The 16,780-nt window shown below is 48.7% G+C and overlaps 1 protein-coding gene across 1 annotated transcript in view; it reads right to left on the reverse strand.

Annotated features, from left to right (window-relative positions):
* LOC141082453 (uncharacterized) overlaps positions 1-16,780 on the reverse strand; it is a 181,193-nt gene that overhangs the window by 76,780 nt on the left and 87,633 nt on the right. Inside the window, exon 10 of the mRNA XM_073566417.1 lies at positions 923-1,123. Within this exon, the coding sequence (XP_073422518.1) occupies positions 923-1,123 (201 nt within the window). The remainder of the gene's footprint in view (positions 1-922; positions 1,124-16,780) is intronic.

A 16,780-nucleotide genomic window follows, 5' to 3' on the forward strand; every position in this document is an offset into this window, starting at 1 on the left:
GTCGGGGTACATTATTACAGGAAGGTGTCAGAATGTAGGACATTATTACTGTAGAGGCTAATTAATGGATATTATTACTGCAGTGATGTATTTTCTTTTTGAGGACACTGTTTTCAGTGGGGGAGCTGTTAATGTGCAGGGCGACTCTGTCACTTTTTTTCTTCATCTGGCATAGTGTAGAAGTTGTGGAAAAATTGGGGGATGTGCTCTAGATAACGGTGTTATTTTCTGCAGAGACGAGTCCTGGCTGGAAGAAGTGATGGCAGACTGCACTGGATGAAGACACAAAGCGAAAATGAATATCTTCAACTAGAGACATTACTGGTGAGTCAGTGTATTACCTGTACACTTATGCTTTAACCTATATAGTATATACAAAGCTCTTGATTATAATATCACAGGTGATCCCTGTATTATCTGTACACAGGCACTATGTACAAAGCGTGTGTGTATAATGTCACTGGTGAGTCACTATTACCTGTACCTTGAAACGATACACTGTATACCATGTACAGAGCTCCTGTGAAGCCTGGGTGGAGTCTCAAGGGGGTTCCAAAATTTTGCCAGTATAGGGCACTGAAATTCCTGTTGGCAGCTCTGACAGTGTATGTACAGCATATATCATATATAAATATATATTACAGTAGAAGCAAGCATTACACTATGAATAATCTGAACTTTAGAAAGCAGAATGCAAAGGAAAGAAATACATTAAGATAAATTATTCAGAGACGTGGAAAAACCAATGCAGATTTGATATACAATTTCAAGCTAAACTACATGTAATTTACATTTTTATTTACCCTTCTATACCACTAAAGGGCATTTGATATTCATATTACTACATGGAATCATTTAATTTTAAGGATATTACAAATATAGAAATACCTGATGTAGCTTAAAGCAGAAATTAAAATCTTACTTTGTATATCCACAGAACTTTTCCTGACAGGTAGAGGGTCTCTGATTATTTAATATTATTCCCTTTCTCAATACCCCTGCAGTCCCTGGCCGTTGAATTCTGGATTGAGGCCTCTTGTTCTGTTCTGCCACTTGCTTCTGTAGAAGACATCGCAGTCCTTTTCTTTCTGGCCTGGTGTCTTCTATGTTGTACGATTCTTTGCTGTATGAGCAGACTTTCAATGTCAAATACAATAATATATATATCATGTAAGTCACATAGAAATGTACTAAAGACTAGGTAAAATAGGCAAACTGAGATCAGGCCCAGTGAGAAGCAGTGACACAGGACTTCAGTACAAATGGATCTTTTCCTGTTTTGTTATATATAGTTGTACAATATAATTGTATATTCTTTACAGTCAGGCACAAAACACAAATGCGCAGATGAGCACAAACTAAATACAAGCTTCCTTGACTATACAGATGGCATATTACCAACTGCCCAAAGCAAAAATGAAAGGCATGTGTGCTACCTTCCACCAGTAGAAAGTGTCCAGCTAGACACTAGCAGACCTCAGGAGCAGAATCTCCTAGATGACGGGGTCTCTTAGGCCGGGGTCACACTGGCGAGGAATACGGGAGAGTGAGAGGCGCTAAAAGCACGCATTAGACACGGACCAGTGATTCCCTATGGGGTCCCTCGCACCAGGCGTATATTTCTCCTCCGTATCCTACGCTCCGTGCCACTCGCAGCATGCTGCGATTGTCAGCGTACTACGGCCGTAGTACACCAATGCAAGTCTATGGGTGCGCAAAAAATATGGATTACACACGGACCACACATGTGACTTGCGAGAAATACGCACCAGGTGTCTTTTAGCAAAGCCGGCAATTCAGTGCGCTATACAGTAAACTCACACTGACAGTTTTAATAAAGAAACGAAAGAATAGCTATATACACATAGAATACATATATATATACATACATGCATTCTATGTGTCTATATCTATTCTTTCATTTCTTTATTAAACCTGTCATAGGGCTCCATTATATGTCCATTTTGCAAGCCTGCGAGAAAATCTCACCATACGGATGCCATACGGATTACATACGGATGCTGACATGCGCAAAATACGCGACCACACCTTGATTGCGGATGACATACGGAGCACTGTTTAGGGGCCTGTCATCCGTATTACGCATGTAAAATACGGAGCGTATTTTGCGCAGGTTAGTGTGACTCCAGCCTTAGACTTCACCTCAACCTTTTTTTAGATGACCTGTCGCCATGTGAAAAGTGATCAGTTTTTGTCCTTAATTTATTCCTGCTGTTCCCCTGAATATTTACCTTATTTTTCAGACTATAACACGCACTTTTTCCCAAAAAATTTGGGAGGAAAATGGGGGGGGGTGCGTCATATAGTCTGAACGCAGGCTTACTGCGGGTTGCTGCAGTGGGGTAGCAGTGGAATCGTGGCGGCAGAGGTATGGCGATGCTGTGGCGATGCTGAGGCTTGGTGTTGGCAGTGGGCGGTGTGGAGTGCACCTGAGAAGGGTCCCGTCCTCAGGATGCCGACGGCAGAAATGTGGCGATGCCGCGGACCGGAGTCCACGGCAAGCAGAGCCAAGTGCATCATCGGTTTCCCTGCAGCCATCTTTCTGAAGCCGTGGACCGCCGGAGGCAGTGCATGCTCAAATTGAGATCTCTGCAGCCATTGGCTTCAGAAAAATGGCCACCAGAGGCCGAGCGTGCACAGATTGAGAGTTCGGCTGCCATTTTCCTCAATCTGCGCAAACTAGGCCTCATGAAGTTGCTCGCTGAGAAACCGGTGATACACTTGCCTCTGCTCGCTGTGGACACCGGGCCACTACGTCACCATATTTCTGCCGCTGGTATCCTGAGGAAGAAACCCTGCTCCATGCTCTGCCTCACTGCTGACACCGGACCCACAGCGTCGCACCCCGGGACTGCAGCATTGCCCCACTTCTGCTATCTTCGGTCACCTGAGGAAGGGGCCATGCCTCCTGTGACCCCACTCTACCACCGCTGGCCCTTAGGTAAGATACCTTAAATTCGGACAATAAGATGGACCTTCATCTTTTCAAAATCTTTTTTCTGCTATTTTCCACCCAAAAAATTTGGGGTGCGTCTTACGGTCCGGTGCGTCTTACAGTCCAAAAAATACAGTAGTTTTTTTTTTTTTTTTAAATCCGTCACATTTTTCATAGATATGTAGCCTTTTTATTTATTAATAATTTTATGTTCTTTACCAAATGGGCAATGTTAACAGTGTAATAATTCAGAGAAGACTAAACATCCACCAACTATCACACAGAATCCCACCAGCTTGAATTATCACTAAATTAAAAGGCTCACATCTCTGGGACTATATGGCAGATTGAAAAAAAACAAAACAAACTTTAAGGATATGTTAATATGCAGCATTTTAGCAGTGATTTTGCTGCATTTTTCTCCTTCGTCTCATTGGGGGACACAGAGACTGTGGGTGTGTGCTTCTGCCGTCTGGAGGCTGACACTAAGTATACAAAAAAAGAGTTAGCTCCTCCTCCGCCGCATACACCCTCGCCCCCAGACCGGGCGTAACTCAGTTTTTTGCTTAGTGTCTGATGGAGGCACACGCAGTCTGGAGCTCCAGACTAGGTTTTTTTTTTGTTTTTTTTCTATGAAGATAAGACAGGGGCGACGGATCCTATAGAGAGGGTCCGATCTCCCCAAATCATCAACGGGTGACCACGTGTGAGTAACCCTCCACGTGTTTCTCTCCCGCACCGAGGGACACATCTGGGACTTTTCCCCAGACAACCATTTTTCTTTTTTATTTTGAAAGAGGCGGCAACGCATCCTGATAAGAGGATTGCGGTTTCCCCATCGTCCCCAACGGGCGAGCACGTGTGAGTGATCCTCCACGTTGTTCTCTCCTGCATCGTGGAATGCCCCTACCACCCCTAGGTAGTGAGTCCAGGGGTGGAGTTGGAGGCGCAGGTAAGCTAGGGATTGAAGCGGAGAGCGGAGAGCGGTACGGTAGCCTCCCCCTCCCTGCCCAGGGATGGGGTTGAGAAGCACCTCCAGAGAGCCCCCTCGGCGGCCCGGCTCACCTTTTGTTGATAGGCCGGGACCAGGTAGTCCGTCTCTCTCCCGGCGCTGCACCCGGCGGGTAACGCCGCATGCGGAGCGTGGCCGGAGCCCCGCGGGCGGCCGCGGCCCCCGCTGTATGGGGAGATCCGTGAGCGCGCGCCCGCCCGCCGACTTCCGGGGATGGCCGGAAGCCCCGCCCACTAACTTCCGGGGGCGGAGAGCGGCGGGCGCGCACAGTGACCGGGGAGCTCCCGCCCCCTCCCTCCAACGCCGCACGTGGAGTGCGGCCAGAGCCCCGCGGGCGGTCACGGTCCCCGCTGTATGGGGAGATCCGGAGTCCGCCCGCCGACTTCCGGGGATAGCCGGAAGCCCCCGCCCACTGACTTCCGGGGGCGGAGAGCGGCGGGCGCGCACAGTTACCGGGGACCTCCCGCCCCCCTCCTTGCATTTCCTCGCCGAAGTGGGGCCGGAAGCCGCCCCCTATCTCCCGGAGTGCGAGTGCCCCGGCGGGTAACGCCGCACGGAAGAGACGCAAAGTTGGGCCATTACCGGTGGGTAAGTGCATCCCCGTTGCGAGTGCCGCACTAGTAGTCAAGGAAGGGGTTATCCTCCTCCTCCTACCCTACCTTGCAATATGTCTGGCAAAGGGAAAGCTCACTCTTTCCTATACGCTGTTTGCGTTTCCTGTGGGGTCAGGCTGCCTAAAGCACAGCCGGGTAAATTTTGTGAAGCCTGCGAGTCGGAGCGAGCCCAGGAGCCCCCCATTGTTGCAGAGCCCAGAGGTCAGGACCCTCCAGAATGGGCGGTGTCTTTATCAAACTCTATGATGTCCCTTACAAGGGAAATTGAGTCTCTCCAAGGCCCAGGCAGGGACAAGGATGGTGGTCTGCCAGCGGAAGACAGCTCGTCCACGTCTCAGGACCCTCCGACCGTTAGAGGCCGCTCCAGCACCAGACAAGCTCATAGCAAAAGAGCTCGTTCCCCGTCGGCCGGACCCTCTGGGGCTTCGGTGGCGGGTATTAGGGTATCTCGTTCCCCGTCGCCGAGCTCAGGAAGCGAACAGGATGAGGGCGAGGAGGAGGAGGAGGCCTGGAATCCAGAAAGCCTGGGATACCAAGACTCGGTGGACAGCCTCATTGAGGCAGTCAACCAGACTTTAGAGATCGAGGACGATGTGTCCACGGCCTCAGGTCACAAGGTCTCCTTCAAAAAGACCAGGCGACCGCATAGAAGGTTTGCCACGCATCCGGAGTTCGAGGAGCTAGTTCAGAAACATAGGGAACACCCGGATAAGCGTTTTGCAATGCAAAAAGCGCTGCAAGCTAAGTATCCGTTTCCTCCTGAACTCCATAAGGGATGGGTGGAGTCGCCAGTAGTGGACCCACTGTCATATGGTATACAGTCTATCTAGAGTCTAACGCATGGGTATAATAAGACACATGAGACATAAGCTTCTTAAGCATTTCTTGTATTACTTCATACAAGTAGTGCAGTAGCAGGATAGTTGCAGAGTTAGGCAAACAACCAACGATATTCAGAGTCCATTACTTTCCTGTCAGAAGTAGCTGGCAAGCAGAAGGGTTCTGTGTCCACAAATGGTTCCAAGCAGAGGAGATCCAGGCTTCACAGACCAAGTCACAAACTGGGAATAGAGCTGATTCAGGAGCACAGGTGAATCAGCTGGAGCTGATTAAAAGGACAATATGCAGGAAACAGGGCAGGGACATCATAGCTGAGTACTCCATGTTATTTGAGGGCAAAGTCACTGCACATGCCAGGAAACAAGATGGCCAACGACAAGCTGAGGACTCCATATTGGTTGAGGGCAAAAGTCAATGCACAGTCCAGGAAACAAGATGGCCGACACACTAAATGCGAAGATAACGGATCTAGCATAAAAGTCCGAAAACATTACATTACTCCCCCCTTAAGGACAGCCTCCGGATGGCCCCAGTCCAGGCTTTCCCGGGTACCTCTGATGGAACTGGCGGAGTAAACGAGGCGCATGGAGATTGGAGGCTGGTTCCCACGAGTTGTCCTCAGAAGAATAGCCTTGCCACTGTACCAGGTATTGCACCCCGTTTCTACGCAACCTGGAGTCCAGGATCCTTTCCACGACAAACTCCTCCTGGCCATCGATGAGGACCGGAGCAGGAGGGGAAGAAGAACGACCAGGGAAAGAATTGGGAGTTGCAGCCTTCAGTAGAGAAACATGAAACACAGGGTGAATCCTCATAGATCTTGGCAGTTGAAGGCGACAGGCAACGTTACTGACAAGCTTAGTAATCTTATAAGGCCCGATGTACTTATGACCCAATTTGGATGATGGTACTCTCATCTTAAGGTTCTTAGTTGACAGCCAAACCAAATCTCCTACCTTGAAGGTTGGTGCAGGTTTACGAAACCTATCTGCCGATTTTTTATACCTGTCCTGAGCGGATTCCAGATTCCTCTTAAGTAGATCAAGGTTCTGTTGTAGAGATGTGATTCTGTCGGCTACAGCTGGGAGAGGTGTGTCTATGGGAAATCGAGGAAGGATGTTAGGATGATAACCCAAATTGGCATAAAAGGGTGACAACTTAGTGGAAGCGCTCTGCGAATTGTTGTAAGAGAATTCAGCCAGTGGGAGCAAATCCACCCAGTCATCTTGTAGGTGGCAAATAAAACAGCGGAGATACTGTTCTAGGGTCTGGTTAGTCCGCTCAGTCTGTCCATTTGTCTGCGGATGAAAGGCAGAAGATAGATTAACTTTGATGTTTAACGCAGCACAGAAGTGCTGCCAAAACTTTGAAGTGAATTGCACCCCTCGATCAGATACAACCTCATCCGGTACGCCATGCAGACGAAACACATTTTGGATGATCAAGTCCGATGTGTGTTTCGCAGTGGGTAAACCCACACACGGAATAAAATGGGCTGCCTTTGTTAACCGATCCACCACCACTAGAACTGTGTTCTTCCCTTGAGAGGTTGGCAGCTCCACAATGAAGTCCATTGATATGGATCCCCATGGACGGGTGGGAATGGGTAGGGGTTGTAAAAGACCTGTAGGCGACGAACGTGGAGTCTTGCATCTAGCACAGACTTCACAAGAAGTGACATAATCCAGAACGTCTCTTCTGTACGTGGGCCACCAAAAGAAGCGAGACAGGAATTCTTGAGTCTTCAGAACTCCTCTATGCCCCGCTATTTTAGAATCGTGGACGAGTTGCAGTACTTTCCCTCTGGCCGCTTCAGGAATATACAGGCGTTGCCCCTGAATCCACACACCATTCTTATATACAAGACTTACTTCACAAGATGGTTGTGCCAACCAGGGATCCGTATGGTATGCTTCCTTGATATCGTTAAGCAAGTCTTGATTATGGATCACCCCCAGGAACCTGGAATCAGAGATAACAGTCTTATGAAACGTGAGTGGGATAGTTTCATCTGAGTAGAGTCTAGACAACGCATCGGCCTTTCCATTACGCGATCCTGGCCTATAAGAGATAACAAAACTGAATTGGTTTAAAAAAAGACTCCAACGAGCCTGGCGAGGAGTCAAACACTTAGCCGATCTGATAAACTCGAGATTGCGGTGGTCAGTCAAGACGATTATCTGCTGTGCAGCTCCCTGAAGGTGGTGTCTCCATTCTTTGAAGGCTGCGATGATGGCCAACAATTCTCTATTACCCACGTCATAGTTTCGTTCTGCAGGAGACAACCGCCGAGAAAAGAAAGCACAGGGATGTAAGACTTCTTTCTCGCCTGTCCTCTGGGAGAGGATAGCTCCAATGGCACTGTCTGAGGCATCCACCTCTATTATGAAGGCACGTTCAGGGTTAGGATGCACCAGAATAGGTGCCGTGGTGAATTTCTGTTTCAGGCGGGAAAATGCTTCTTGAGCCTGGGGGGTCCAGGTAAAAGCAGAGTTCTTGCGGGTAAGCCGTGTGATGGGAGACACTACCTCAGAAAAGTTCCTGATAAAACGCCTATAAAAATTAGCAAACCCTATAAAGCGCTGGACCTCCTTTACATTCTTGGGGACCGGCCAGTCTTTAATGGCTTGGATCTTACTCTCATCCATACTAATTCCTCGTGACGTCATTACATACCCCAGAAATTGGATCTCTGTCCGATGGAAGTCGCACTTTTCTAGTTTGAAATACAGATGGTTTTGTCGAAGGCGTTCTAAGACCATCTTCACATGTCTGTGATGTTCCTCTGTGGAGTTAGAAAAAATCAAGATATCATCCAAATAAATTACAATGAATGTATCCAGGAGATCTCTAAAAATGTCATTCACCAAATGTTGGAAAGTTGCTGGGGCATTACATAAACCGAATGGCATTACCAGGTATTCAAAGTGTCCGTAGCGTGACCTGAAAGCAGTCTTCCATTCATCCCCAGGTCTAATGCGGACCAAGTTATAGGCCCCACGGAGATCCAACTTAGTAAAGAGCTTTGCATGCCGTACTCTCTCCAATAATTCCGGAATCAAAGGTAGTGGGTAACGGTTTCTGATCGTGATCTTATTGAGCTCCCGATAATCTATGCAGGGCCTAAGAGATCCGTCTTTCTTCTTCACAAAGAAGATTGGTGCACCAGCGGGAGATGAAGAATGGCGTATGAAGCCCTTGGCTAGCTGTTCATCTATATAGTCCTTTAGCGCCTTTAGCTCTGGCCCTGCCAAAGGGTAAATCTTGCCAAACGGTATCCCTGCACCTGGTAATAGGTCTATTGGACAGTCATATGGACGGTGAGGGGGTAGTAGGTCTGCGTTCTTTTTGTCGCACACATCAGCATACTCACGGTATATTGCTGGTAGCTCTGAGACTGATGGTGGTCCCTTAGGGATGGAGCAGACTGAAGCTTCTGGACTTATCTGTGTCTTCGGAAAGTGCAGTTCTTTAGTCTCCCAATTAATCGTAGGATTCTGAGCCTGCAGCCAAGGCAGTCCTAGAATAATAGGGAAATGAGGAGAAGAGATGAGCATAAAGGACAGACTCTCTTGATGGTCATTACCCATGAGGACCTTCAGGGGTTCCGTCTCCTGGTCCACTGGTCCTGAGTTTAACAGTGAGCCATCCACGGTCTCCATCTGTACAGGAGTAGCCTTCTTTACTGAATGTACGTTATGTCTCTGGGCAAAGGAGATGTCCATAAAATTGCCGCTTGCCCCTGAATCAATCATAGCGGAGGTAGATACCCAAACGGAGTGAACCCTGAGTTTGAGGGGAATGAAGCAATGAGAATTGTTGTTCTTGCAGCTCAGCTGGGAAACCGCTGAGAGGACCGGAAAAACTGCTGCAGTAACACCTGCATCGGGCTCAGAGATAACGGAGTTCAAGTCCGAGTAATCAATGTCTGTATCTTCTACTCCCTCTGGGGTCTGTAGTGCGGACCTGACAGAACCCCTCTCACAGCACTCGCAGTGTATGATGGCTGCAGTTGTCTTACGAGAACGACTGGGGCAGTTGATGATGAAATGTCCTGACTTACCGCAATAGAAACACAGATTTTCCTTTAGTCGCTGTTCCTTACGTGCATCACTGACCCGTCTCTGTAAAGAGTCCACCTGCATAGGCTCAGGTTTTGGTTCTCGTATAATCCTGCTCAAGGACTCCTTGGCTGGAGAGGGAGAGAATAAATGATTAGAGTGCCTTAGCTCCGACCACCTCTCCTGTCTGCGTTCAGTAAGCCGAGCATCGATCCGAATACAGTAGTTGATAAAATCTCCTAATGCTGTAGGTGGGTCGACACGAGCAAGTTCGTCCTTAATTACAGAGGATAATCCTCTCAGAAAAACCGATCTTTTAGCGGAGCTATCCCAAGTGGTGTCGAGGGCCCATCTCCGGAAATCCAGAGCATATTCTGCTACTGAGCGCTTACCTTGGCTTAAAGTCAACATAGCTGATTCCGCTGTAGCACCGCGGTTCGGATCATCGAATGCCTTCCCCATAGCTGAAATGAAAGCATCAAGGTTATTTAGACAGTCGTCGTCAGTCTCAATTAGAGGGTTTGCCCATGCGAGAGCTTTGTTGGAGAGCAGCATAATTATTGTTAATACTTTAGATCGCTCAGTAAGGAACTGAGGCGCATGAGCCGCAAAGAACAGTTTGCATTGATTAATGAATCCTCTGAATCTTTCCCGTTCACCGCCAAAGCGGAATGGTGGTAGCTTGGGGATTCCCATTGCCGGGGTGGAAGTTTGGGTTTGGACTTGTCACTCCAGAACCTCAATCCGAGTTCGTAAGTCCTGAGTGGTCTGTCTGAACACCTGTAGATTATGATCACTCCGATCCCGCAGATTTGCAAAGCTGTCCTTTACTGCCTTTAGATCGGCAAGGATTGAATTGGTTACTTCGCACAGATGTTTAACAGAGTCCTCCATATTCCCCGAAGATGTATGGCAGAGAGGCTGGAAAGAAAGAAAAGGAGCACAATAGTGTTTACCTGTGGTAACACTCCTGACTTAAAAGAAGGGAATGTGCTCACCTGGAAAGGTTGTGAGAAGCCACAACCACTATCACATATATCGATATCTTGGATCCACAGCCTGCAGCGGCTCCCCAACGGCAAAGATCCAAAACAAAAAAAAAAAATAAAAAATCTCTATACAGGTTGCAGCGGTGTCTCAGACCCAGCAGACTCTATCATGGCTCCTGAATCTGTCATATGGTATACAGTCTATCTAGAGTCTAACGCATGGGTATAATAAGACACATGAGACATAAGCTTCTTAAGCATTTCTTGTATTACTTCATACAAGTAGTGCAGTAGCAGGATAGTTGCAGAGTTAGGCAAACAACCAACGATATTCAGAGTCCATTACTTTCCTGTCAGAAGTAGCTGGCAAGCAGAAGGGTTCTGTGTCCACAAATGGTTCCAAGCAGAGGAGATCCAGGCTTCACAGACCAAGTCACAAACTGGGAATAGAGCTGATTCAGGAGCACAGGTGAATCAGCTGGAGCTGATTAAAAGGACAATTGGCAGGAAACAGGGCAGGGACATCATAGCTGAGTACTCCATGTTATTTGAGGGCAAAGTCACTGCACATGCCAGGAAACAAGATGGCCAACGACAAGCTGAGGACTCCATATTGGTTGAGGGCAAAAGTCAATGCACAGTCCAGGAAACAAGATGGCCGACACACTAAATGCGAAGATAACGGATCTAGCATAAAAGTCCGAAAACATTACACCCACCGGTATCACGTTTAGCGTCAAGATCGCTATTGTCGATACCCAGCGGTTCTTCTATCAAGGACCCAACTGATCGCCTTATAGAGGGGCTTGCCCGCTCGGTGTATGAGGCAGCGGGGTCGGCCCTAGCCCCCTCCTTTGCGGCTACTTGGGTGGCTAAGGCCATGGTTTCGTGGGCGGACGCTCTGCAGAATGCCCTCCAAAACAGAGACCTGCCTGCGGAGGTCTTGGAGGTGACAAATCAGATCTTAGGGGCAAGTGATTTTCTCGTCAGCGCCTCTCTGGACGCGGCCGAGTGTTCTGCGGTGGCAGCAGCAAATGCGATCGCCATTAGGCGAGCATTATGGCTGAGATTGTGGAAAGCGGATTCTATCTCCAAAAAGTCCTTGACCTCATTGCCTTTTCAGGGCAATCGGTTGTTCGGTGAGAAGCTTGATAAGCTTATCTCAGAAGCCACAGGGGGGAGGAGTAGTTTCCTCCCGCAGCAGAGGACTTGGCCAGCATTCAGGCAGACACAGAGGCGTTTTCGGCCTTTTTGTAACCCCTGGAGGGGGACTTCGGCCAGAGCATCCACCTCCGCAAATGATGGTCAGATTAGGGAAAGGCAAATCTCTTACAGAGCCAATCCGCTGGGTAGAGGCCGAGGCCGTTTGCCCAGAACAAGGGGGGCCAGATCCCAAAAGCCTCCAGCAAAATGACTCGAGGCGCTTCGTACCTACGGACGACAGAGTGGGCGGACGCCTACTAAGGTTCAGCCACGTTTGGGTCGCAGTGGCACGCGACGCTTGGGTGGCAGAATTGATATCGTCCGGGTACAAGATAGAGTTTCTCGGTCTCCCGCCACGGCGATTCTTCCGTTCCCGGCTTTCCGGAACAGAATCGCAGGCGGAGAGTTTGTTACAGGCCATAATGACGCTACAGCGCAACGGGGTCATTGTCCCAGTACCGAAAAGCGAAGAGACACAAGGTTTTTACTCCAACCTGTTTTCGGTCCCCAAAAAGGACGGGACAGTAAGGCCAGTATTAGATCTAAAAATCCTGAACAAATTCATCAGAGTCAGGCGGTTCCGGATGGAATCCCTCCGTTCGGTCATTGCAGCCATGGTTCCAGGGGAGTTCCTGGCCTCGATCGACGTGCAGGATGCATATCTGCACATTCCGATTTTTCCTCCACACCAGAGGTTCCTGTGTTTTGCGATCGGAGGGCGACATTTTCAATTTGTTGCTCTGCCCTTCGGTCTGGCCACTGCTCCCAGAGTCTTTACGAAGATAATGGCGGTGGTTATGGCCATCCTGCATGCTCGGGGCATAACGGTACTACCTTACCTGGACGACCTTTTGGTAAAGGGACCGTCGTTTCAGGCGTGCCAGGAGAATGTCAGTATCACGCTAGATACCCTGGCGCGTCTAGGCTGGTTGATCAATCGGAACAAGTCGTCCTTGGTTCCAGCCCAGAGAATCGTATTCCTAGGCATGGTCTTCAACACCTCCCGGGGGCTGGTGATCCTCCCTCAGGACAAAGCGCGAAAGATCAAACAGGGGGTACGGAACCTTCTACAGCCAGGCTCCAGATCCATCCGGTACGGTATGAGTGTGTTGGGCAGAATGGTGGCGGCGATGGAGGCAATCCCGTTTGCCCAGTTCCATCTCCGTCCGCTTCAGCATGCGCTCTTGTCAGCATGGGACAGAAGGCTGCTATCCCTCAGTCATCGGTGCAATTTGTCTCCGCTGGTCCGACAATCACTCCGATGGTGGACTCGCGACTCATCACTGGTCCGGGGGAAACCCTTTCCCCCGGAACAGTGGTTGGTGGTGACGACCGATGCAAGCCTGCAAGGTTGGGGAGCAGTTTTCCAGAGTCACACAGCCCAGGGGCGGTGGTCCATTCAGGAGATAATTCTCCCGATCAACATTCTGGAGATACGGGCAATACGATTGGCCCTGCAACATTTTCAGTGTTTCCTGAGACACCGGCCGGTGCGCATTCAGTCGGACAATGCTACAGCAGTAGCATATGTCAACCATCAGGGGGGCACGCGCAGCCAAACAGCCATGCGCGAGGTTGGACTGGTACTGCGTTGGGCCGAAAAGAACCACGTGGTAATTTCAGCGGTGCACATTCCGGGAGTCGAAAACTGGGCGGCAGATTTTCTCAGCCGACAGGGGGTCGCGGCAGGGGAATGGTCCCTGCACCCCGAGGTTTTTCAACAGATCTGCCAACGGTGGGGGACACCAGATGTGGACCTTATGGCATCCAGAGAGAACGCCAAAGTGCAAAGGTTCGTCGCTCGATCCCTCGACCCGCAGGCGATCGCAGCAGACGCTCTGGTGCTTCCATGGAGCCAGTTTCGTCTCCCATACTTGTTCCCCCCGCTACCTCTGCTTCCAAGGGTCATCAGAAAGTTAAGGAGAGAGAAGGTTCCAGCAATTCTGCTAGCTACAGACTGGCCTCGGAGGGCCTGGTATGCAGATCTGGTTCAGCTAGTGGTGGACGTACCCTGGCGTCTACCAGATCGGCTGGACTTGCTGTCCCAGGGGCCGATCTACCATCCGAACTTAGGGGCCCTGTGTTTGACGGCGTGGCCATTGAATCTTGGCTGTTAACACAGGCAGGATTCAGGCGCGATGTGGTGGCCACGATGGTGAGTGCCCGAAAACCTTCCTCTGCGAAGGTATATCATCGGACTTGGGAAGTTTTTTTCCGTTGGTGTAGGGATCGCGGAGTGGCTCCTCTGGTTTTTTCAATCCCCAACGTACTGGCTTTTTTGCAGGCAGGGCTGGACGCAGGGCTGGCTCCGAGTTCGCTCAGGACGCAAATCTCGGCCCTGTCGGTCCTTTTTCAACGAAAGGTCGCTTCGGTCTGGCAGGTTAAGACGTTTATGCAGGGGGTCGCACATTTAGTACCCCCCTATAAGGCGCCGACGGAATCATGGGACCTGAACTTGGTGCTCAGGGCCCTTCAGGAGCCCCCTTTCGAACCCTTACAAGAAGTCTCCTTACCTTACCTGTCCAGGAAGGTCGTTTTTCTGGTAGCTATTATGTCTATTAGGCGGGTTTCGGAATTGGCGGCTTTATCTTGTAAACCGCCGTTCTTGACTTTTTATAAGGATAAGGTAGTTTTAAGGCCAGCTCCCCCCTTCTTGCCGAAGGTTGTCTCTGCATTCCATATCAACGAAGACATTGTCTTACCTTCGTTTTGCCCGGCACCGGTGCACAGGGTAGAAAAGGCTTTGCACACACTGGATCTGGTAAGAGCTCTTAGGAGGTATGTGACAAGGACAGCATCTTTCTGCCGGACAGACTCTCTATTCGTGATCCCAGAAGGGAGGCGGAAGGGGCTTGCTGCGTCCAAAGCGACTTTGGCCAGATGGGTTCGCCTGACGATTCAAGAATCTTATGAAATCAGTGGCACGCCGGTTCCGGCAGGGATCAAGGCACACTCGGCTCGAGCAGTGGGTGCCTCATGGGCACTGCGACACCAAGCTTCAGCGGAACAGGTGTGCAAAGCAGCTACCTGGTCCAGTTTGCATACGTTTGTCAAACATTATAACGTACATACCCAGGCATCCTCGGATGCAAGCCTGGGATGAAAGATTCTTCAGGCAGCAGTTGCGCACCTCTAATCAGGGGCGCAAAATAGCATGGATTGGGTGAGCTAAGATCCCGCCCAGGGACTGCTTTAGAACGTCCCACAGTCTCTGTGTCCCCCAATGAGACGAAGGAGAAACATGGATTTTTGTGAGTACTCACCGTAAAATCCTTTTCTCCGAGACGCTCATTGGGGGACACAGCACCCACCCTACTAGCCAGTTGGCTTTTGCTTATTTTAAGTTATACAAATCCTTATGTAAGGATCAGGGTGGTCCCTTTTCCAGACGTATAATTTCTTGCCTGAGTTTAAGGCGCGTTCTCCTACTGCTTATGCACTAAACTGAGTTACGCCCGGTCTGGGGGCGAGGGTGTATGCGGCGGAGGAGGAGCTAACTCTTTTTTTGTATACTTAGTGTCAGCCTCCAGACGGCAGAAGCATACACCCACAGTCTCTGTGTCCCCCAATGAGCGTCTCGGAGAAAAGGATTTTACGGTGAGTACTCACAAAAATCCATGTTTTTCTGCAGAAAATGTGTTTAACAGTAGCAACAAACCTGAGATTTCTGTAATATTATGCACATATTTTTTTCTCCTGACTGAATTTGAAGACTGCAGTGTTTTTTAAATCTGCAGCATGTCAATTCTTTTAGAATTTTTGAGCTATTTTTTCACCCACATAAAGCAATGAGAAAAAGGTTTTGCTTAGTTTTTGCAGATTTTTTTTTGCTCCGTTTTTGGTGAATAAGGCTGGTTTCACACTAGCGTTTTTTGTGCTGCGCATACATGCGCATGCACAATGCGCCCCTATGTTTAACATGGGTGAGCATTGTCTAGCGTTTGTAAGCGTTTGTATGCATTTTTGTGCACATGCGTTTTTTGTAGTGTGCGCCTATGCGCGCCGGACGCACCCTGTTGCATTTTTTGTGTACCCAACCAGTGCAAAAAAACCACATTATAATTTATGGGAACACTGGCGTGCGCATGGACATGCGCGCATCAGCGTTTAAAATCGCATGCGTTTTAAGAGTCAAACTGGTCAAAACGCATGCGCATAAACTAAGCAAACGCATGCAAAACGCTTGATGCGTTTTTTGTATGCGTTTGGACTGCGCACGCAGCGCAAAAAAACGCTAGTGTGAAAGTAGCCTAAGACTAACTCTATTAAACATGTACTGTAGACAAATCCCACATGTCACTGAACTCGAAAAACACTGCAAAAACACAGAAAAACAGCAAAAACGCTGAAAAACCTGAGTTTTGAATGCAGCTTTATTACCAGATTTTTGAAGCAGAAAGAACACTATAAAAATGCTGCATGTGGACATAGCCTAATACGCAGGAGAGCAGCAGAACGTTACTTTACTAGCAATATCCAGCTATCTTGGATGAGATATAAAGCGAAATATATAAATTCCTCACCACTTGTCCTGTCACTGTCTCACTATACATTATGGCAACCCCTAATAGCATCTCCTGACTTCCCACATCATTAATATTTATATCAATTTCCTGTAAAATGGAAAGTTATGGAAAACCTTATTATTCATGTTCTTCTGCTGCTAACAGAATTTTCTGCTAATCACTTACCATTAGTTATAACAGCAATATCTCACTAATGTTGTGACTTACTTCTTTTTACTTCCTCTTTTACTAACACTGAACCTAAATTTTTGGAGTGGCAAAAATGAGAATATTCTATAAAATCTAAAACCATCTGATATCAGCAAAATACTAATGATGACGGAACATGCTTGTATAATGTCTTATCCAAGCATGAGCGGGTGTTAACATGCGAGACTTAGCCGTATTCCTCGCATGTGTGATCCCAGCCTAGCAGCCACAAATCATGCAGCCGTGGGGACTCGAACATAATGTACGAGCACGCCCAGATGCTCAGATAATACCTGAGCGTGGTCGGATAAGACATTATCTGAGCACGTTCGCTTATCACTACAACATACTGAAGTCGGAATAGCAAGCCATATATGACTTTTCTTCAAC

This window comes from Dendrobates tinctorius, unplaced genomic scaffold (assembly GCF_039654945.1).
Source record: "Dendrobates tinctorius isolate UK_male_01 unplaced genomic scaffold, ASM3965494v1 ptg000001l, whole genome shotgun sequence".
NCBI lineage: Eukaryota > Metazoa > Chordata > Amphibia > Anura > Dendrobatidae > Dendrobates > Dendrobates tinctorius.